Source organism: Euprymna scolopes, chromosome 39 (assembly GCF_053919585.1).
Source record: "Euprymna scolopes isolate OS-2025 chromosome 39, ASM5391958v1, whole genome shotgun sequence".
Taxonomy (NCBI): domain Eukaryota; kingdom Metazoa; phylum Mollusca; class Cephalopoda; order Sepiida; family Sepiolidae; genus Euprymna; species Euprymna scolopes.
The window spans coordinates 18,516,015-18,540,079 of NC_136520.1; the positions used below are offsets into that span (position 1 = coordinate 18,516,015).

Consider the following 24,065-nt stretch of genomic DNA (forward strand, 5'->3'; position numbering starts at 1 on the left):
AGTTATATGTTTTGGTTTAGATTATAATTAAAAGCCTCCAAGTCATAGTTTTATTATTTTTGTTTTGTTTTGTTTTATTAAATCCCTACTATAATATATTGAATACAATATATTTATCGATAGAATATTTTCTGTATAATAATAAATATGAAATCTGCATGAATTAAAATTTATTATTTAAGCAGATTTTTACGACTAGGTGACGCTGGCTAGCACATATATATATATATATATATATATATATATATATATATATATATATATATATATATATATATATATAATAACCTCTCTCTCTCTCTCTCTCTCTCTCTCTGTGCAGAATGTCAATTTTTTGTCCACAGACTTGAAACTTGTTATATAGAGGATCCGAACTCGTGGAATAAAAGCGATTTGGTTTTAGTCGGTAAAAATATCTGCTAACGAGTCAAAATTGAAAAAAAATTGAGCCTGACAATTGTAAGTCGGCTAATCACGCATGCGTAAATATACATTTATACGTTAAACTACATATACTACTGTATATATTGTGTACCGCAGGCCAGCTTCAGTTTTGCTAATTCGGTTGTTTCCCTAGTGGTCTTGCCAGGTCGCTAACATATTTATATATATATATATATATATATATATATATATATATATATATATATATATATATATATATAAAAGTGTCTGTGTATCTGTGTGTCTGTGTACATTTCCCTACGCAATAACTCTGTCAATTTTTAGTCTACAGACTAATATACAGGTTACTGAGATTTGGGAAAATCGATGTGATCGGTTTTTGGCCAGAAATTTGGCGATTAAGGGGTCAAAGTTCAACGATTTCACCTTTGAGAACTCTACCAAACTCCTCCGACAATTTTGGGTCTACGCACTTGAAATTTTAGATATAGGTTCCTTGGACATGGATCATGCTTAATAACCTGATTTGAGCCCAAAACAATAAATTTTAAGGGGTCATAATAGGGATCAAAGTATAAAAAAAAAATTGACCTCTGCGGTCTCTTCCAAATTACTCAGACAATTTCTGGTCTAAATATTTGAAATTTTACATAAAGGGTATTCAGAGATAGTGCAAGCTTTTTCATCAGTTTGGGTCGGAAATTTGAGTTACCAATATATAGATGTATGTATGTACGTATGTCTGTTTGCATGTCTGCTTTAAACTTTCAATAGAGGCGACGGATTTTACCAAGATCAGTATCGTTTTAAAGTTCAACCTTTCATACGACAAATATCGAAAAATTGCTAAAAACATTAATATCTTCCCCTTCAACTAGGCACTTTTCCACAGGGGGGGGGGTCACTTTTTTCGCCGATATTTTTTAAAGTTATCCTCTCCTTTAGATTGTCTAGCCTTAATTTAAAAAAATGATGCTTCCGGTTTGGCGGTGGTCGTAGCAGCATAAACGTTAGGTTTTACCCCGTTCTTTTCCTCCTTTGCGGTACGGGTTCGAGCCTGCCTTCCTACTACCACTTTTTTTTTTTGCTCAGCATACACATCCAAACACCCGGGCAACGCCGGGCTGAAATGCTAGTATATATATATAAAAGTGAAAGTATGTGTGTGTGTGTGTGTCTGTGTCTGTGTGTCTGTGTACATTTCCCTACGCAATAACTTTGTCAATTTTAAGCCTACAGACTCGAAATTTGATATACATGGTACTGAGATTTTGAGAAAATCTTTGTAATCTGTTTTCGGCCAGAGATTTGGCTATTAAGGGGACAAAGTTCAACGATTTGACCTTTAAGAACTCTACCAAACTCCTCCGACAATTTTGGGTCTAAACACTTGAAATTTGAGACATAGGTTCCTTGGACATGGATCTAACTTAGTAATTTGATTTGAGCCCAAAACAATAAATGTTAAGGGGTCATAATAGGGGTCAAAATTTAAAAAAAAATTGACCTCTGCGGTCTCTACCAAATTATTCAGACAATTTCTGGTCTAAACATTTGAAATTTTATATAAAAGGTATTCAAAGATAGGGCAAGCTTTTAATCGGTTTTGATCGAAAATTTGAGCTACCAATATATAAATCTATGTATGCTCGCATGTCTGCCTAAAACTTTCGACAGAGTCAATGGATTTCACAAAATCAGTATCGTTTGAAGCTTGAACCTTCAGACAACAGATTCCAAAAAATTGACTAAAAACATTAATTTCTTCCCCTCAACTGGGCACTTTTCTACAGGGACGGGTCACTTTTTTCGCCGATATTTTCGAAAGTCATCGCCTTTTTCGATTGTCTAGCCTTAATTTTAACCTACGTCACTTCCGGTTTCGCGGTGGTCATAACAGCAAAGACGTCACGCTTTTTTCACGTTCTTTTCCTCCTTCGCCGTACGGGTTCGAGCCTGTCTTCCTACTACCACTTTTTTTTTTTTTTTTTTTGCTCAACACACACTCGGGCAACGCCGAGCACCTATGCTAGTATATATATATATATATATATATATATATATATATATATATATATATATATATATATATATATATATTAGTTATGGGACGATTTCAATATTTTCCCGATTCCGATACAATTCCCGATTCTGTTCTAAATTCCTGATTTCGATACAATTACCGATTCTGATTCTTTTAAAATCTCTAAATATTTTTACTATGGAGTTTTTGTTTTATTATTTATAATTAATGGACTTTTTGTATATCTGAATCAAATAGTGAACAAACAAACAGGTATACGAATTTATATATATAGATACCGCTTTTAATCGTTGCCATAACTTGATCTGATGGTTTGACATAACTTGAAGAAATGCATTCCTGGCATTGACATCAAAATATTTCCAGCAGAAACGTGTTGCCATAATTGATTGATGGTTGTTGTCAATATTTAATTATATTTTGCATATTTAAATTACTTACATTGGATATCTAATTAGCAATCTATCTCAATAAAATATGTCTTATCTAAACCATTCAAATATATATATATATATATATATATATATATATATATATGTGTGTGTGTGTGTGTGTGTGTGTGTGTGTGTGTGTGTGTGTGTGTGTGTGTTTTAATACTGGTCAGTTGGATTTTTGTTTTCGTCTGATTCCTACGTCCATTTATTTGTAAAAAAAAAAGTGTGAGTCTTATAAAGAAACTTTTTATTCAAAAAAAAAAAATCCAGGCGTTTTAAACGCTGATAGTTTGGCTTTTAATCTCGTCTGATTTCGATGTCCATTCATTTGTAAAGTTGCCCAGACACTTCAACGAGTGACTGTCTCTTCTACAAATTGTTTGTATTGGATTGTTTTTCTTTTTTATTTATTCATGTCCAACACATTTAATCGTACCCATCACTATCATCGTTGTCCTGATCATTGAGGATTTATGACTTTTGGAATGCTCCTTCCTGTGTATTTTACATGTACGTGTATGCGTACGTGTGTATATGCATATGTATGTGTATGCGTATATGTGTGCCTCTATGTGTGTATGTTTGCATGTGTGTGTACATGTATATGTATGTTTGCGTACATCGGTATGTATGCATGTATGTGTGCATGTTTGCGTACATCGGTATGTATGCATGTATGTGTGCATGCATGTGTTTATTTCCATGTGTATGTGGGGTGGAGACATCTAAGACATCTAGGAGAAGCAAGTCTCTGATTAAAAAAAACATAAAGCAGGAGACCAGTACCTGAATTCAGCTGGTCTGCAGTTTGACTTGTTGCTGGCTATCTTGTTCTTGCTTGTTGCTAGATGTCAACATTTTGAGCACAGAGAGAGAGAGAGAGAGAGAGAGAGAGAGAGAGAGAGAGAGAGAGATTTAGTTGTCGTACAAAACTAAAACTCTGTAACATCTTTATATAGATACTCCCTCAAACATTTGTCTATAAAAATAATCCTGTGGCGATGGAAAAGTTGTGACGGGTGTAGGCCTGAAATGATGAAGCATGTAATAATTGATCTGCCATCATTATATGTATCTGTGTGTATATATACATGTGTATGTATATGCATGTATGTCTATGTGTATATGTATGTATATATGTATGTATATATGTTTATATGTGTTTGTATGTATGCGTATGTATATATGTTTGTGGGTATGTATGTATATGCATGTGTATATATGCATATGTATGTGTATAAATGCATATATGTATGTGTATGTATATGTAGGTAAATGTATGTGTATGTATATATATATGCATATATGTGTACGTATTTGTATGTGTATATGTATATATATGTGTTTGTATTTGTATATGTGTGTATATATGTGTATGTATGTGATACGCGTGTGTGTATGTATTATGTGTATGTATGTGTATTATGTATTATATATGTGTTTGTATTTGTATATATGTATATATGCGTGTATATATATATATATATATATATATATATATATATATATATATATATATATATATATATATACTAATGACCATCTTCAGTGTCATGTCCGCTTGAGTGTGTGAATTCGCCGGAAGGAAAAAAAGTAATTTTCGGGCTCATGGACTTTCAGTGTCTGAGGGAGTGGCACTCGTCTGACAAGACATTGCAATCATCATCATCATCATCATCATATGTATGTTTGAATATATATATATATATATATATATATATATACACACACACATGCATAAATATATATATATATATATATATATATATATATATATATATATATATATATATATATATGCAATGGTAGCAGTGGGACCAAAATATGCTGGACAAAATGAAGAATGCTTTACTTCGTATTACAATTTATTTCGTATTACAATTTATTTCGTATTACAATTTACGTGAAAACTGAAAAATTTAGTAATAATTTACTTCAGTAGCGATTAAAAGTATAAAATAGTGTTTATTTGATAGGAATCGAGACGAGCAAAATGTTTTATATGCTTGCCTCAATTAGCCTCATATTCAGCCCAGTCGTAAAAGTCTGCAACTCAACCTCATGCATGACTGTTATTAAAAAACACAGTATAGACAGTACATGTCCTTTGGGGAATGTTTACTCGCAAGAAAAAAAAGGTAGTTATAATTCGTCTTCGTTTACAAATAATTACATTAATATTAGTATCATTTATGATAAAAAAAATTGCTAATAAATCGGCATTAGAAAACCTTTTAATTGACTGATTAACCAAAGACCGATTAATCAGTAATCGATAATCGGCCAATTTGCTTATCTGTTTATCCTTAAAAAGTAAAAAAAGATATTGAATAAATCGCTGGACTTTTATATTTACATTGAATTATTTTGGCATCGTTTATTACATTTTTCATTGTTAACCATTTTTTCATTAAAAAAATACAACTTAAAATTGAAACCAAAACTTAATTTCTATATTATAAAACTACAACTTATTTTTTATATCATAAAACTACAATAATTTCTATATTATAAAACAACTTAATTTTTATATTATAAAACTACAACTTATTTTTTATATTATAAAACTACAACTTAATTTTTATATTATAAAACTACAACTTATTTTTTATATTATAAAACTACAACTTAATTTTTATATTATAAAACTACAACTTAATTTTTATATCATAAAACTACAATAATTTCTATATTATAAAACAACTTAATTTTTATATTATAAAACTACAACTTATTTTTTATATTATAAAACTACAACTTAATTTTTATATTATAAAACTACAACTTAATTTTTATATTATAAAACTACAACTTATTTTTATATCATAAAACTACAATAATTTCTATATTATAAAACAACTTAATTTTTATATTATAAAACTACAACTTATTTTTTATATCATGAAAATACAATAATTTCTACATTATAAAACAACTTAATATTTATATTAAAAAACTGCAACTAAATTTTTTATTTTATAAAACTACAACTTAATTTCTTTATTAAAAACTACAACTAAATTTTTACACTAAAAAAACTACAAATTAATTTTTATATTATAGAACTACAACTTCATTTTTATATAAAAAACTGCAACTTAATTTTTTATATAATACAAACAACTTATAGATTCAGTTTTATAATATAACACTACCTTAATTGTTATATTAAAAAACTACAACTCATTTTTCATATTATAACACTACAACTCAATTTTTTTATATTATAGAACTACAACTTAATTTTTTATATTATAAAACTACAACTTAATTTTTTATATTATAAAACTACAGCCTAATTTTTTATATTAGTAAACTGCAACTTAATTTTTTTATATTATAAAATTACAACTATATTTTTATATTATAAAACTACCTTAATTTTTATATTGTAATTTTTAACTCAATCTTTTATATTATAAAACTTAATTTTTATTATAAAAGCTTCAACTTATATTTCAACTATTTTTATATTATAAAACTACAACTTAATTTTTATATATTTTAAAACTACATTTTTATATATTTAAAAACTACAATATAACTTTTATATTATAAAACTACGACTTATTTTCTTATATTATAAACTACAACTTAATTTTTATATTATAAACCTTTAGCTTATTTTTTTATTTTATAAAACTACAGCTTAATTTTTTAGTCGAGATTGTTTTAATTTCTATTTATAAAATAATTTGTAAAACTTATAAAACTTTCAATCTTTTAATTGATTAAGAATTTATATTCAGTTTAAATAAATTCGGACTCAACAGTGTTTTTTTAAATATACTTTTTCCCACTTTTTTCCATTATTTTTCCGTATTTTTGTGTATTTTTTAATCATAAATTTTCTTTTAAAAACGTCATTCAATACACCCATGCAATTTCAGGGCAACAAAGTAAAATATTTATAAGATTTTATTTTATATTGATTTCATTTTCAAATAGAATTTAATATTTTTAATAATTTTACTATAATAATCACGTTCTGATCACAATACGAACTAAACCAACTTTGTTGACTAAAACTAAAAGTTATTTTATAGTTAGTTTATGATTAAGTTATGGTAAGTTTATTATTAAGTTATGGTAAGTTTATGATTAAGTTATGGTAAGGGTAGAAAAACACTTTTCTTCATATTGTGTAGTGTGTTCGTTAAAGTCTATTAACAAAGGTTCTTGTTACTTTTACTTAGTCAAAAACGGATATTTTCCATCATTTTGTGTCAAGTAGTCAATAATTTAAGAATGTAAAAAATGAAACTATTGAAAAATTAAACCCTATTTATATTTAAAAAAAAGAAAAAGTAATAATATAAAAATATAATAATAATAACAACAATAATAATGATAATAACAATAATAATAATAATGACGATGATAATAATAATAATGATAATAATAATAATCATAATGATAATAATGATGATGATAATAATAATGATAATGATAATAATGATGATAATAATGATACTACTAATAATAATGATAATAATGATAATTATAATAATAATGATAATACTAATACTACTAATAATAATTATAATAATAATGATACTACTAATAATAATGATAATAAAATAATAATTATAATAATAATAATAATAATAATAATAATAATAATAATAATAATAAAAAGAAAAGAAAATGTCTTAACCTCAATTTTCCAGTTATAAAATTGAGAAACCATTGGGTTATACGTCTCAATCGGAAGTGATTGTTGATTTGGCGTTAGATTTAGATAAGAAAGTGATTAACATCTAAATTATTTAGTTTTTCTTTTTTGCGATTTTTTCAGCATTTTGACATGTGATCTTCTCCCCGTTTAGAACTTGGCGTTAACAAAACTCGCAGAGAACCAGGAATTGTTTTTTAATTCTGTTTTCACTATTTTTTGTTTTGATATGCAGCACTTCGAATAGATGCAAAATGATTATAATGTCTATACCTTATTATTAACACTACAATAATCACACAGTGCCAATAAAACTATTGATAAATACTAAAAAAAAACTCCTTTGCTTGATAAAATGAATCTAGATCGATCTGAAAATGATCGAGCTCAAAATGAGCACAGTAAATACGGTGGATAATTTCTGTTTGAAACCCGAAAACTTAGTTTTCTTAATTTAGAACAGAGCAAAAGAAAGATACACATTTTACACGTAAAATTTAATGAAATATGAAAAGCATATAGAAATAAATCATTTTAATACATAAATGCCATCGTGAAATGCATCACGGAAATGTTGACATTTTATGTGTCAAGGAAACAATTATTTTATGCAAGTACTTAAATTGATTTTATCAATTCGAGTAAGTAATCAGATATTTTTTCTACAACCCTTAGGATTGATTTGTGGGGGTGGTACCCTTTTATAAAAGATACTACATTTGTACGCACGTTACAATATTATAAAATAAGATCGCCCAATCATTAAATTAAATACTATCACTAACATATTTAAAAAAAAACATTTGGAATAAATATTTTTAAATGTGATATTAGTTTTATTTATTTTAATGTATTTTTTACTGTACCTGTAGTCGAAACTCCGTGACCACCTTCATAAAGAGTTAACACGTGTGAATGAAAATAACGTTTTATAATTAAAGTTATCAAGACATTTAATTTTTTTATAATCAAATTTTCGAATCTTTACTCTAATTTTCCACCGAGGGCTTTTTTCTTCTAATTTTAAATTCTGCTGAATGATTTCTGAAAATGATGCTGTGATCCAGTTCACTTTTTTTTGAGTCAGGAGCTTAAGGTAGACACTTGATTTTATTTCGCAAATCAATTATAGCAAATGTTGATCAGTTTTACCAAAAGAAAAAGTGTATTTACAAGCATTTTTATCGACCACATTAATATAATTTAGTAACCACTTTCATTTTGTTTAGTAATATTTGAGAGTCAGTAGGAGGACTCTTCACACACTGAAATGCATCTACTGATACTCATCAATAAATGGATTTTATTCAATAAACTATATAGTTTTATTTTACGAGTTATGGCTTAAATAGTTCTTGCACGTGTTTGTATTAAATACCGTGGATTAATTTGTTTGTAGTTGCGACCAATCTGATGATTATTTGTTTCTATTTCACTTTTGAAAAAATTATATTGAAGCAGTTGCCAAAGGTTGCTCGTGAATTAGAGAGATGAAGAGAGACAGTCGGGTGTGAAAGTATGTTTAAAAGAAGTAGAAATACAAAGATAGAGCGATGAGAAAGAGTATGAGGTGAGGAAGAAAAAAAGAAGGAAACGATAAGAAGAAGAGAAAGGGAAAGAGATAAAGAGAAAGAGAGAGAAAGAAAAAGAGAATGAAGGAAAATGAAAGAGTAAGTCATGTTGCACACATTTAATTAACTTTTTATTTTTGTTATTAATTATTTTGTTATTAACTATTTTTTAATTAAATATTTTGTTATTAGTCATGTTCCCGAACAACGTCGGGTAACCCTGCTATTTTCAAATAATATAATCCTTCCTTTTTTTTTAATCCTCAGGTCCCGCGGCGGTCGTCAAGATAGATCAAGCAACAATTTAAAGAGTGTAAAAACAAAGAAATCCTTCTCTCTGAACTTTCCTGTGAAATCTTATATAAAAATTGAAAATAACATTTCCAAATCTGTGGAAAAAAACTTCAATGAATCAATTTAGAAAAAGAATGAAATACAATTATCAAACGTGAAAATTAAATAAATATTAAAATAATAAAAAAAAATCCCAACAACGAAACTTATATCATCAACAAACAGGAAATTAATTTAAGATGTAAGAAGTACAAAAATAAACAGCAAGTTTTACAAATAATCTATCTATTTATCTATCTATCTATCTATCTATCTATCTATCTATCTATCTCCCCGTTCATATATTTGTATCTCTATGCACAAGAACGTTTATGAATTAATATGGCGACAGCCTAAATAAAAACATCTTGTAAGTAGCTTCTTTAAATAGAAATTTTAAAATGACTGAAACAAGGTAAAAATAAAAATCAATAAAAGTAAATAAAAAGAACAGAAAATCAAATCAAATTGTAAAATCATCTGATTATATAATTATTTCTTTCTATTTTGTCGACATTTTGATAGTCATGCCGCTATTTACATTGGTTGAGACCTTAACTCCATTTCACGAAGTTAACTATTTAGCTTTTGGGGAAATATCAAACGTATTCAAAAAGAAGAAAGAAGAAGAAGAAGAAGAAGAAGAAGAAGAAGAAGAAGAAGAAGAAGAAGAAGAAGAAGAAGAGACGTCGCAGTTTCAAAATGATTACTTATCTTTGAATGGCGGTATTTTGTGCAGCATCGTTTCCAGAAAAGAACGAGAAGAGCAGGATGAGCGAGAGTTAAGAGAAGGGTGCATTGACGAAGTAAAAGTAGTGATTGGAGGAGATGAAGCCTCGAGGGAGTTTGGAGACTGGGCGGAGCTTAATGGAAAAATGGGCGGAGCTAAAGCGATGCTTGAATGGTCTGAAAAAGAAGTAGCAGGAGGAAAGGGAGGAGGAGAAGAAGAAAAAGGAAAAGGGAACTTTTATCGTCTTGGCCGCCCTCGTCGCATTAGAAATGAAACTTTGAATGCGGAGGAGGAGGGGGAAAATAACAGGAGAGGAAAGGGAAAAAAGCAGGAAAAACAGAAAAAGAAAAGCAAGGAAATAGCTGGAAAAGAAGAAGAAGAAGAAGAAGAAGAAGAACAACAACAACAACAACAACAACAACAAAAAGAAGAAGAAGAAACCACTTTACACAATGAACTTTTCGTCCGCCATTATCCGAGACATCAGCAAATGTCGTCTGGGGATGACAAGCTTTTGTATGGAAGACCAAACGTGACAAAAACAGAATTCTACCGAGAGGGGAAGGACAAGGCGGATTCGGAGAAAAACGGTGCAGAAAAAGAGGACGATGGGGTCGCTGGCAAAGAAAACAACACAAAACAAACGAAAGTAGTTAAAAACGCAAAAAACATTGCAGAATCAAAGCAAAAAATTGAGAGGCTAAAAAAAAACAGGGTTAATAATCATTCAGAGACAAGGGAGCATCCTGCAATCCATCAGTCCCGCCACCTCCTACCTGACACACCGCGTACATTGGTGCTTCGTCAGCTGCAAAAAGAGACCCCAACACGACAACAAACCCCTCAACAACAGCAGCAGACTAAACCAAACGAAGATTTGATCATAAAAAACGATGGCGAGGATATATTCATAAAAGATTCGTTTCCAAATACGAACACATATGATTTGAAATCTTCACGCTGGGGCGAAAAGAAGTGGTCGGTTACCTGTGCTAGTTCTAATAACGACCACCAGGTGGCTACTGATTTTGATCAACGTCATCATCATCACGAGTATCATCAAAAAGATCTTAATCGACATAATTTGGATTACCAAGAAACGGATTGTTATTGCCACCAAGTAGAAAACGTTCATTGGCAACAATCGAACTGTGGCAGAGGCGAATGCCAGCAACAACTGCGATTTACAGAGCGTTTGCTTTATCGCGGAAGCTGTGATGTGGATGCGGACGTTGATGACCCTCATGACATAAGTAGCAATTCCGACCACGCCCGACAAACTAATTCATGCGGCTATACCTGTCAACAAGTGGAAGAAGAAGGAGGCGAAGTTAGAGGAAAAGAAAGAGCAACGAATAACGAAAATAAGCCAGACAACAACAACAACAACAACAACAACAACAACAACAACAACAACAACGGATACCCGTATACTAATACTACTACAATTACTACCACTACTACTAATAATAATATATTTAAACTTATTGGCAATAATCCTAAAGAAACATTGATCAACATACCGGAAGTAAATTATAAAATACAGGATGACACCAATTTTCCACAGATCTTTAAACAAAAAAATGATACAATTACATTCCACCCGGAAGTGACCACTTTGAGCCAAATACCTCTTCCAGAGCAGAGTGTGCTAGGCTACAACCAACAAGTAACAGAAAAAACTAGTGTCCACAAAAACTCCCATCGATTTCCAGGAAACACGCAACGCCCTAATTTCCCAAACGTTTGCCAACAACAAGAATGCGAATCCTTATTCTCCAAAAAAATCGCGCTTGGATTTTTAACGTACATGGATTCCGATTTTAACGGTGCCGAAGATGCTGAAGATGCTGAAGATGCTGATGAAGAACAAACTGCAAACTTTTATCGTTTCGCTTCCAGGTATTCAGATGACTCTCCGTATGACGTTCACGCATGCTCAGACGAAAGTTTTCATCAAGTGGCTAAAAGACAACGATTGTCTATAGAAGTAGATCAGGGAGATGAGGAAGTTGATTTTGTGATTCAACTTAAAGAATTGGAGTCTGCGAGCGCGAAAATCTTGAAGGAAGAAACAAGACACAATAAAGAGTCTATCATTTCAGGTCCTGTGGATACAGATTTTTCTCCGAGTTCCAAAACGTCCTGCGTATACATGCAACTGAAGCCGACCCCATCTCAAGGGGAATTCACAGGAAGATACGACTTTTTTGGTAATAAATCCGCAGATATATGCCGAGACCTCACGAACATTCAAACTGGGGAACTCGATGATGCCATCAGCGACCGAATGTCTCCTCTGCATCCGAAAAAGTTGCCAAACAAGTTCCAACCCGTTTGTAACCGCCCGACTCTGGCGCCAGTCCCTCCTCCCGCTTTCACATACCAGTCACCACCCCTTTTGCTGATGTCATCCCCTCTGAGAGACCAGCCCATTCAAGGAGACAACACGCCATATCATCATCATCATCATCATCATCATCATCATCATCAACAACAACATCGCAGCCATTATCATCAGCAGCGGCAACGATATCTTCGATTGGAGACATCCGAAAGGAAAAGTGAAAACGCGGGGGCGGCAGAAAGGAGAAAAGAAAGAGAGGATAACAAAGTTGACGATGATGACGACAGTCAAGGTTCGAGTCCGTGTCTAAGGAGTAGATTGGCGAATTCAACGCCCGGTGGGCAATATAGCAATGAACAAGAATATATAAGTGGTTATTACACGGACAATAATAATAATAATAATAATAATAATAATAATAATAATAATAATAATAATAATAACTATTATGAAGGATTACTATACAGGAATAACATATTAGATGCTGAACTTTATCAAAGATACACTTCAAACGTGTTTGATTTCAGCGAAGAAGATAGCAACAACAGTCGATATTCCTTCTGTTTTAGAGACAATCTAGATGAAGTCCTAATAATTGGTAAAGAAGGAGAGAGAGAAAGAAGAGACGTAGTAGGAGGAAGAGAAGGAGGGGCTGCAGGGGTGGAAGTAAGAGTGAACGAAACCAGTGGTATCGATGGTGACGTTTCTGTTTGCAGTAGTGTGGGTAGTGTTGGTAGTCGCTGTAGCAGCATTGAGAGAGAAGAAGGGCGAATAGGCGGAGTGGAGGCACTTGTCGACGGCTTTGGAGGAGGTGTCGGTTTCGACGGTGGCGGTGGCTGTGGTGCCGCTGCCAAGGAGACGGTCGACCGTGACGAGGAGCGCATCGTCAGATCCATGTCGGACCGCCCCGGTTTCACACGTGGATGCGGAGAGGCTAGCCCGAGAAAGCGACGCTGCCTGACGCCGAACCCTTACCAGATCCAACGGCACGCGGCCAACATTCGCGAACGCAAGAGGATGCTGAGCATCAACTCGGCCTTCGAGGAGCTGCGCTGTCACGTGCCGACCTTCCCCTACGAGAAAAGGCTATCCAAGATCGACACCTTGCGACTGGCGATCGCCTACATTGCCCTACTCAGAGAGATCCTGATGTCCGGTGTCGACCCGCTCGAATACGTGGAGAATTCGCTGAGGCAGGGGACCACCGGGAAAATGAAGGCTGCCTGGAATACCAGTGGTAAGAATTTATTTCATATTCACACACACACACACACACACACACACACACACACACACACACACACAATATGTATATTGTCTAAACTAGTGTTCATATATATATATATATATATATATATATATATATATATATATATATATATATATATATATATATATACCTGGCCGCCTCGTTCGTACAATTAGACCCCATTAGATTATTTTCGTAAGGGATATTTTAAGTCCTATGTCTACGCTAAGAAACTAGACAGAATAGACCACTTAGAATACATTCGACGCGTTATTGTCGAAATAAGGCTAAATTATTAGTTAGAGTTTTGTAAAATTAGAACTCTAGATTCTGCCATGTACACGCGACCGCGGGCGCCATATGTTCGAAATTGGATTTGATTTATAAATGCCAAGAATTAATCTTTGGAATAAACCATATATTTGTACAATAAAAATATATTTCTGTGATTTATTTTAATTTAAATGTCAAGAAACACCTTCTCTCTCTCTCTCTCTCTCTCTCTCTCTCTCTCTCTCCCTCCCTCAGTGTGTATATATATATACACTTCATTTAATCACATAAATTTATATACAAAAGATATAATTTTATGCGTAAATTTTTAGTATTTACTTCAACAGTGCTCAATACATAGATAGAGCTAGGTAGTAAGTTATGAAAATATATATGGCATTCCTGATGAAGTCTCGCGAAGATGAAACGCAGAAAAATCTGTGTAGCTAAATTGCCATGTGTGTGACTGTTTTGGATAACTGGTTTAATCTTCACATAGATGACTACTTTCACTCTAATCTCCTTCTGTCATATCTTACATTGATTTTCCGACACTTAAATCAAAAAGTATAAAAGATTTAACAATTGTGTTGTCTTTCTTAAAACTCTAAAGTTCATTATTTATCACACTTTCGATACAATCGTACATTTTTTTTATTTCAAAATAAGTTTTCCTTAAAATACTGAAAAAACTAATAAATTAAAAACATGATCATTCTGAAAATGGCTTTCCATTTTGATAAGAAGTATATTTTTTTTTTTGAAAAATCCACATTTAAAATGTAACACATTAATTTATCAGCTGCTTTCATTAATTTGATAATTATGTCACCATAAGTATATATATATATATATATATATATATTATATAAAGCTGAACGTCTGTGTGTGTGTGTGTGTGTGTGTGTGTGTGTGTGTGTGTGTGTGTGTGTGTGTGTGTGTGTGGTCACGAATAGGCTCCTATATGGTTGACTATTTTAAAAAACTGATTACATATAATGATAGAAGATGTATCGAGACGCAGGAATGGGTATGTTTGATCCTGCAGAACGGTGGTTCATTAAAATTGCGGGGTCTGCGTTCGCGCCTGGTCCACAAAGTATGGAAATAAAAAATTGAAAAATGAAAAAAAAACGTTTACAAGTGTTTTTGATAAAGATGTACATAATAATACTTTGATAAGTATGTTTTAACTTAAATAGGGGTGGTATAATAAAATTGTGGGGTCTGCGTTCGCGCCTGGCCTCCATATAATGGAAATAGGCACAAACTTTAATAAAGACTTTTCATATCTATCTGCGTAGTTATACTTTGATAATTATGTTTCAGTTTGAAGAAATATTGTATGATAAAATTATGGGGTGTTCGTTCGCGCCTGACCTCCATAGAATGGAAATATGTCACAAAGTTTAACAAGGTTTTTTAATATATCCACAGAATGATAAGTCTTTCAGTGTGAACAGGTATGGTATAATAAATTATGGTGTTTATCTATTTTATTTTTACTTTCATCATATTTTGCTTTGGTTTTGATACCCCCAAATTCGAAGCTATCTCTTTACAACCCTTCCTTTTCATAACCTATCATACTTTCATAAATCAGAGTCCATTTTCTGTAGGCTGTTTTTGAACACAGTCAACAACGGGTACTTTTGCTAGTATATATATATATATATATATATATATATATATATATATATATATAGTAGAACCCCGCGACCGTCATCTTCGAGGCTCTCGTCACCATTGTGAAATTTCTTGAACCACCGCTGTGCCACATTTTCGTTAGTGGTTCATGGGCCAAACACATCATTGATATGATGAGCTGTCTCGGCAGCTTTTCGACTTAGTTTGAACGGAAACAAGAAAATCGAGCGGATTGGAATTTTGTCCATGCTGTCGATAAACCTGAATTAATGAAGAGATTGTAAACAGTAATGAATAACATGATTCGATAGAGCGAAAAACGTGCTTCAAGAATATATAACATGGCTCTCTCTCTCTCTCTCTCTATATATATATATATATATATATATATATATATATATATATATACATATATATATATAAATCAATGAATTAATTCAGAAATCATATATAAAACTAACAAATGTGAGAAAACGATATTGTTTTGCATCAAGTAATTCGAAGTTTTATCAAACATAACTCAATCTCTAAAGCATGTTTTTGTACGATTAAGGTATATAGGAAAATGTCTTAGAGAACAAGCTTTAATTAATTCTAATAATCTATGGATATCAATAGAAAAACAACTTCTCAAAATCACGTGTCCAGTCATGAAACCTGACCTTCCCCACGAAAAGAGCTCAATATCCTTTCAGATAGAGCTTAAAACCAATAATACACAATTAAATGGGCGTATATTGCAGAATTTTTTATTAAGGATTGATATTTCATATTATTTGGATTATTTCGACTATTGTTCTTATAGTTGTTATTCTTACAACGTTTCGGCCGATGTAACTTCTGACCTTATTCAAGGGCATTTTGTCGAACTCGAGAATCATTATGTCGAACACGTGTCAATCTGTGTCAAGGTTTGAACGCTTTATTTAACCCACAGGGGTAACATGCTCTCGTTCTGAAAGTCTTAAAATAATTCACAATAGTATTTTTAGTATCGCCCGCATTGAGGATTGAAATCTCAATCCCCAGAAGACTGTCACTTTCAACCGATTACACTTAGCACTTATATCCGTTGCGCTACATGACCATGCAGGTAGATTCCCGAGTTTGACAAAGTACATCTGAAGAAGGTCGGAGGTTACATTGGCCGAAACATTATAAGAATAACATAAAGATAATCACAGTCGTTAGAGAATAATCCAAATAATACGATCGAATAAATTATTCTACAACGACTTTGGCTTTTAAATGTAAGAGTTGATTTACATTATTATTATTATTATTGTTGTTATTGTTGTTGCTGCTGTTTTTTGATGTCATTGTTATTATTTTTATAATTAATATTATTATTGCTGTTGTTATTATTGTTGTTATTATTTCTGTTACCATTATTATTGTTATTAGCATCATTATTAATAAAAAGTGTTATTATTAGCTCACCTGGAGCTTTCACACGAGTCAGCAAACGATCTGATTGGAGACCTGTGGTGTTCTCTGGAAGCTGAGTGACAACAAGTCTCCCAGAGTCAAATATTCATTCTTTTGTCTGTACATACTACAACGACGCACATAAATTAGATGATTCTTTTTTATAAATTTGACGACTATTTTAATATGTATTTTACGTGATTAAACTATAAAAGAAAAAACTGTTGATTAACTCAGCTTTAATATAATAATGAACATATAATCTTTAGTAAAAAGAACTAAGCCTTTTTGATTATATATATATATATATATATATATATATATATATATATATATATATATATATATATATATATATCCTACCTATTTACAATGCTTCCCCACGGGACAGAGTTAGACACCAGGGTCGTTTTTTAACGTTAACGTAGAAAAATAAAAATTGTCTCAGTCGTGAATGATTTCTCCTCCACTGAAAGAGAACGAGACATGGAAGTGCCGCATCTGAAGAACAGATACTACACTTTGATCTTAATATTTAATTTATTTCGTTTAAAGAAAAAATTACAATTAAAAAAATTCCAATATAAAATTAAAACATTTAAAAAAGTAAAATCTCCAAAAGACAAACTTTGATCTTGGCCAAAAGCACTATATATATTAATTATTTTTCTGCCTAATTTTCATACTTGGGCCTAGACATACTACAATGACGCATATAAATTAGATGACATATTCTACGCTATATATGCTCTGGAACCCAATAAAAAGTATTCATTGAGCTTGGACTTTTTCTAAATTTACAAAATTTCTATAAAAATTTTTTTACAAAAAATATATAACTTCCGAATGAAACAAAAATAAAACTCCAATATTCATTTCCTGTTATTAAAATTTTCACTTATAAACAATTAGTTATAATTTTTTATTCTCGCTACACGGTCTGTATCAGAAAGTTCTCAATAATCTATAATATAATATAATTCTATAATCGAAAAAAAATCTGATGAAAGAACGAACAGGCGTTTTTGACCAAACTTAACACTTTAGACAGCCTAACATCATTTGAGAAGTTTTATTAACACATCAGCAGAAAGGCCTGTAAAGTCAACGATAGGTTCTTTGATATTACAGGGTCGCGTCTAAAATGAATGTCTTTATTTAGAACACAACTGAACCATGATACTTGACTTTTGCATTTGAAACTTTAATTCATGCCATTATATAAATAGTAACATTTATTTCGAAGGCGCACCTGTCATATCAAAGAATCTACTGTTAATTTTATATGTCGCGCCTTTCTACTTGTGTAGTGATAAAATTTCTCAAATGTACTTATGATAAAGAAACGAACTCACAAACAAACAATGTTTTACATATAGATAAAGACACACGCAAACGTATATATATATATATATATATATATATATATATATATATATATATATATATATATATACTACTTTTTAATTAAAACTACACAGAAATTGAATTAAAAGTTCAAAGGCAATCAAAAACAGGAGCTGAAATATGACAAAAGAATAAGAACCGGAAATTTGCTAAATTTTGTTTTTCTCTCGATAATATGGTGTAATTCTTTGAAACTCCAAAACTATTCAAAGAAAAAGAAATTAATAAGAAATTTCCATGATTGTTTTTTATTGTTTTTCTTTTTTTTTTTTTTTTTTTTGATAGCTAGCGATTTGACATTTTCTGGTTGCAATTTTGAATTTTTGCTATAAGGAACGACTTTTAAGCTAATATAATTAGAATTAAATAATAGAGAAAAATAAAATAATTATAATATTAAAAATATTCATTTCCTGTCATTAAAATTTTCACTTATAAACAATTAAATGTGTGATTTAATACGAATGAAACAAAAATAAAATATAATTAACTCGAATTATATATATATATATATATATATATATATATATATATATATATACAATATAATGAAACAAAAATAAAATATAATTAACTCGATATAATGAAACAAAAATAAAATATAATTAACTCGAATTATATATATATATATATATATATATATATATATATATATATACTAGTCTACCCGTGACCCGTTGGGTCAGTATGTTATATTAGCTATGGAATTCATGTATGCGCGTGACACTTGTGACGTAAAGAAAATAGTTTTTTTGTGAAATAACAGAAACATTTCTATGAAAGTATATTAAAATGAAAAAAGAATATAGATAGATTTCTATGAGTCGTTCTGTTTATAATTGTTTATTTAAAAAAAAAAAAACTTATAGCCATTGAACTATTAGTGGTTTGCCACACTTATAGGTAAATGTGCACTGAACAGATACCATAATACTTAAAGTTAAATTCAAATTTTGATATATCTTTTAATTTAAACGCGAAAAAAAAAAAACAATTGGGACGCTGAAAACTGTGTACAGTAAAACAATATGTTTTATTGTCGCGTTGATTATTTATTTGTAACGCAAATAAAAAAACATATTTTCAGGGTTATTTATTTATGTTGGTAGTGTAGAAAGAAAATTATGAATTTTCTTAAGAAAGGTGTATTATAAAATGGAGAATAAATTTAAAAAAAATGAAGTCGGTGGGTAAATCGCCGCTGTAAAATGCTTTTATGGCTGTCAACAGGTTAAAGTAGATTTATTTGCAAGAAAATTGCGTTAAAATAACTTAAACGTAATACGGAAATGAACGACGTAAGAAAAAAAGCAGAAAGTATTAAGAATTGTTTATTTGGATAATTTAAACGCGAAAAAAAAAACAATTGGGACGCTGAAAACGTGCACAGTAAAACAATACGTTTTATTGTCGCGTTGATTATTTAGTATAATATATATCGTATATATGAAACAGGTCGATGATTATACGTATTATTTGTAATCACGTTTGGCATATATTGAAGATTTTTATTCAATAAATTTAAGATATTCACTTTTCTAAGGGAATCTGTTTGTTTGAACGAACCGGTCCAGCGATTTGTGTTTATTTGTTTACGTTGTTATGGGTTTATGTTTATGTACGCATGCGCAACCGGATGTCGTAAACCGGATTTTGGGTTACAATACTCGCTACAAGGTCATTTGAGTTTTATAATTATATATATATATATATATATATATATATATATATATATATATATATATATATATATGCAAATTGCATTGTTATGATGACTGAAATTATGCAAGTTACAAAAACCACCCCTGTCAAGGACGTGCGTTAGTACCAGAGATGAGTCATCGAGAACGGTGGTGACACAAAATGTCGCTCATTTTAATGTTACCACTCCTGTTTTCGTAGCTCTTCAACATTTTGAGTTAAAAAAATACATAGGCTTTACTTTTGTGAACTATCCTCGCATATATGTGTGTATGTGTACTGCACAAGGTCAGAATAACATTGGTACCGTCGCTTTCAAATCCAAAACAAAATGAACGAATCTGATCATCTATGTCGGACTCTCTTCAGCCTCTGTTTATACCTGTCTAACTGGAAATAGCATCTCTCTCTCCCTCTCCCTCTCTCTCTCTCCATATATATATATATATATATATATATATATATATATATATATGTGAGTGTGTGTGTGTGTGGGTGTGTGTGTACATACATACATATATATAAATATATATATGTATATATATATATATATATATATATATATATATATATATATATATATATATATATATATTACTTGTAAAATGGTTATCCACAGACAAATGTGTCGCCGACTCATAGGCGCGGCTTACTTTACCAGGGCTCAGTTCCCCAGGTCCTATCCAACGTGTCTGTCGATGACTATTTTATAAGTAAAATAAAAAAAAAATGAAAACAACGAATATATATACATATGTATGTATATGCATTTACATTTATAGTTGTGTGTATGCACACACGCATATATATTTATCAAGGCTCGAAGCACACTCGAGGATAAGGGTTAATGAATGCAAGGTGTAGTAATCGTTAATGGTGCAAGTTTAGTCGAATGTGATTGTTGCAATATTTTGGTTCTATAATGGGGTATGATCCCACACAGTCGGACGATTCTATTTATAAACGATGCTGCTAAGAACTGACGAATCAAATTAATTCACGTTCTGCTACCAACCAATCAGAAACCAGAATTGCTTCATAAATATTAAACCTTTTCTGGAGCAATTTCACATGTTCTTTTCCCGGTTTTCGACACGGTAAGAATATGTTGTTTTTGGAACTGTCTACTACAAACAAATCACCTCCCAGGACTTGTGTGTAACAGCGAACCATCTGAAACTATTCTGAAACTCAAAATGGCTTACACTTCTAGAGGTTATGGGCCCAGCATGCGTCTTTATTTCGATGGATCCGAATCAAAATTCGAATTGTGGCAAGTTAAATTTCTAGGATATCTACGAATCCAAAAGCTACACAAAGTACTACAAACACAACCTGAAAACAGAAACGACCCCGAATTCATTGAAAAGAACGCAACTGTCTTTGTGGAATTAATACAGTGTTTAGATGACCGAAGTCTATCACTGGTAATGAGAGAAGCCCTGGACGACGGCTGCAAAGCATTAAACATATTGAGAGAGCATTATTTATCAAAAGGAAAACCCAAAATTATTTCTTTATACACAGTTCAGTCTAAAACGAATGGAAGCCGAAACTATTACTGATTATATTATAAGAGCCGAGACAACTGCAAATTCTTTAAAAATGTCTGGTGAAGTTATAAGTGACAGTCTGTTAATTTCCATAGTCCTTAAGGATTACCGAGTGATTTCAAGCCATTTACCTTTGTAGAGAGCTCTGTTAGCGAACATACATTTTTAAAGTAGTCGCCATTTTGAGTCCTGTATCTACATTGGAAACTCTTGTGATTAGGTCGTCCACAATTATAGCAAATAATTTTTGTACTTTTCTTAGGAAAAAACTTGCTTTTGACAAAGTTGCGTTTTTATATTTTAGAGGACGGTTAAACAAGAAACTTTTTACATTAGACTTGAACGGCACCATATTAGAGTCAGCCAGTATAACAGCCAGCAGAACTGAGTTTCAAAGGTGGGAAGTTCTAGGAAAGAAGCTTTGTTTATAAAATCTGCGTTTAGATTTTGGCACAGATAGAGATTGGGGAAAATTATTGATAGTGGTTGTAGCTAGTCGAATGTTTTTTGTGAAAGTTTGGCAAGGAGGGGCATAGATTGGAACTCAAATGATAGAGCAGAGACAGCCTCGCAACGTCTCTTCTGTAGCAAAGATATATTGCTCAGTTGACAGAGTGCTTGTCTTGCATGCAAGAGGCTCGGGTTTTAAATATATATATATATATATATATATATATAATTACTTCCACAGCTAAACGGTGTCCCAACCCATAATAGCCAATGAACCGGAAGTCCAAGACTCGAATTTCGCTCTCATTTGGGCTCATCAGTTAGACATATCCGAATCCGGGATTCAAAACCTGAGCCTCTTGCATGCGAGGCAAGCACTCTGCCAACTGAGCAAACGCCCCGAACACAAGAAATTCTATTAACTAACACAGACCAAGTAAACCGTATCTCGACAAGGGACGCGATCATTCAACCAGTGAAAGTTATATATATATATATATATATATATATATATATATATATATATATATATATATAAATTCAGGTTTGAGGTATTCAAAAGTAGGGACTAATGAATACAACGGGGTTGTTAGATAGTGCTCAATAACAAGAGCAAAATATTTATTTATTAATCATTCACGGGTAAACAATTACATTTGATTGCTGTTTGTAGCGACCAAATGTAATTGTTTACCCGCGAATAAATAATATATATATATATATATATATATATATATATATATATATATATATATATATATATATATATATATATTGCGTATGATCGCAAGCAGTGGAGGACACTGATATACAGGGGTGCAGAACACTATGAAGCAGCCAAAATAGACCGAGAGAAGCTTAAGAGAGCATGTAAGAAATGCCAAACCTTGCCGCCCAACCATGGATCTCTGGATCTGTAAGGTGTGTGATCGGGCTCTGTTGTCGAAGGCAGGTTTTGTTAATCGCATGAAAGCCCACGATAATACAGGTTCCGCTGCTGTTAGTCTCATACAAATCAGTGAGCGTTTTCAGTGTCATGTCTGATTGAGGGTGTGCAAGTCGCTGGCAGGGCTAAAAAGTCATATTCGGCACATGGATTTTAGTGACTGAGGGAGTGGCTCTCGTCTGACAAGACGTTGCAATCATCATATATTAGAAGTCCCAAGTTCAAAATGGTAAACCTCAAGAAGGTCGAAAGTTATATCGACTAAACCGTTCTGTAAATAAAAAAATAGATAAAACATAGGCAGTGAAAATAGTAGTCCGAATAATTCCATTAATATCAATTTATTTACAAACAAATTTGCTACAATTTTTATTGCAAAGCAAATACATTTCTACATAATTTGAATTATAATTTAATTGACATAATTTTATAATTAAAAAAATTCTGAAATTATTTAAAAGATATTAATTCAAATGAATGATGTCTTATTTTTATTAATTAAAATGAATCGTAGAGAAAAAAACGTGATAGAAAAAAAAAAAAAAATTAGATAATTAATTTATATTCTATTCACTTTATGGAAATCGCTCCAGAGAAGACGTAAAGCCACTTGATGTGAAGAGCTAACAAAAAAACAGAGGATAATTATTGAAAATACAGGAGATGCCTATTGACCTATTGACTTTGCTACTTGAAGTTATTAAATCGACTTTACAGTAATCAGCATTTTCAACTGTGTGTTTGTGTGTGTGTGTGTGTGTGTGTGTGTGTGTGTGTGTGTGTGTGTGTGTGTGTGTGTATTTAATCGTAATCGTCATCAGCTATCGAAATATGCGTAAAATGTCGATGCCATCCGGAAGACTTGTGACAGT

At 31.4% G+C, this 24,065-nt stretch overlaps 1 protein-coding gene across 1 annotated transcript in view; it reads left to right on the top strand.

The window, feature by feature from the left end:
* Positions 1–9,396: 9,396 nt before the first annotated feature.
* Positions 9,397–24,065, top strand: part of LOC145263662 (uncharacterized) — a 44,548-nt gene continuing 29,879 nt past the window's right edge. Inside the window, exon 1 of the mRNA XM_080120535.1 lies at positions 9,397–13,776. Within this exon, the coding sequence (XP_079976661.1) occupies positions 9,990–13,776 (3,787 nt within the window). The 5' untranslated portion in view covers positions 9,397–9,989. The remainder of the gene's footprint in view (positions 13,777–24,065) is intronic.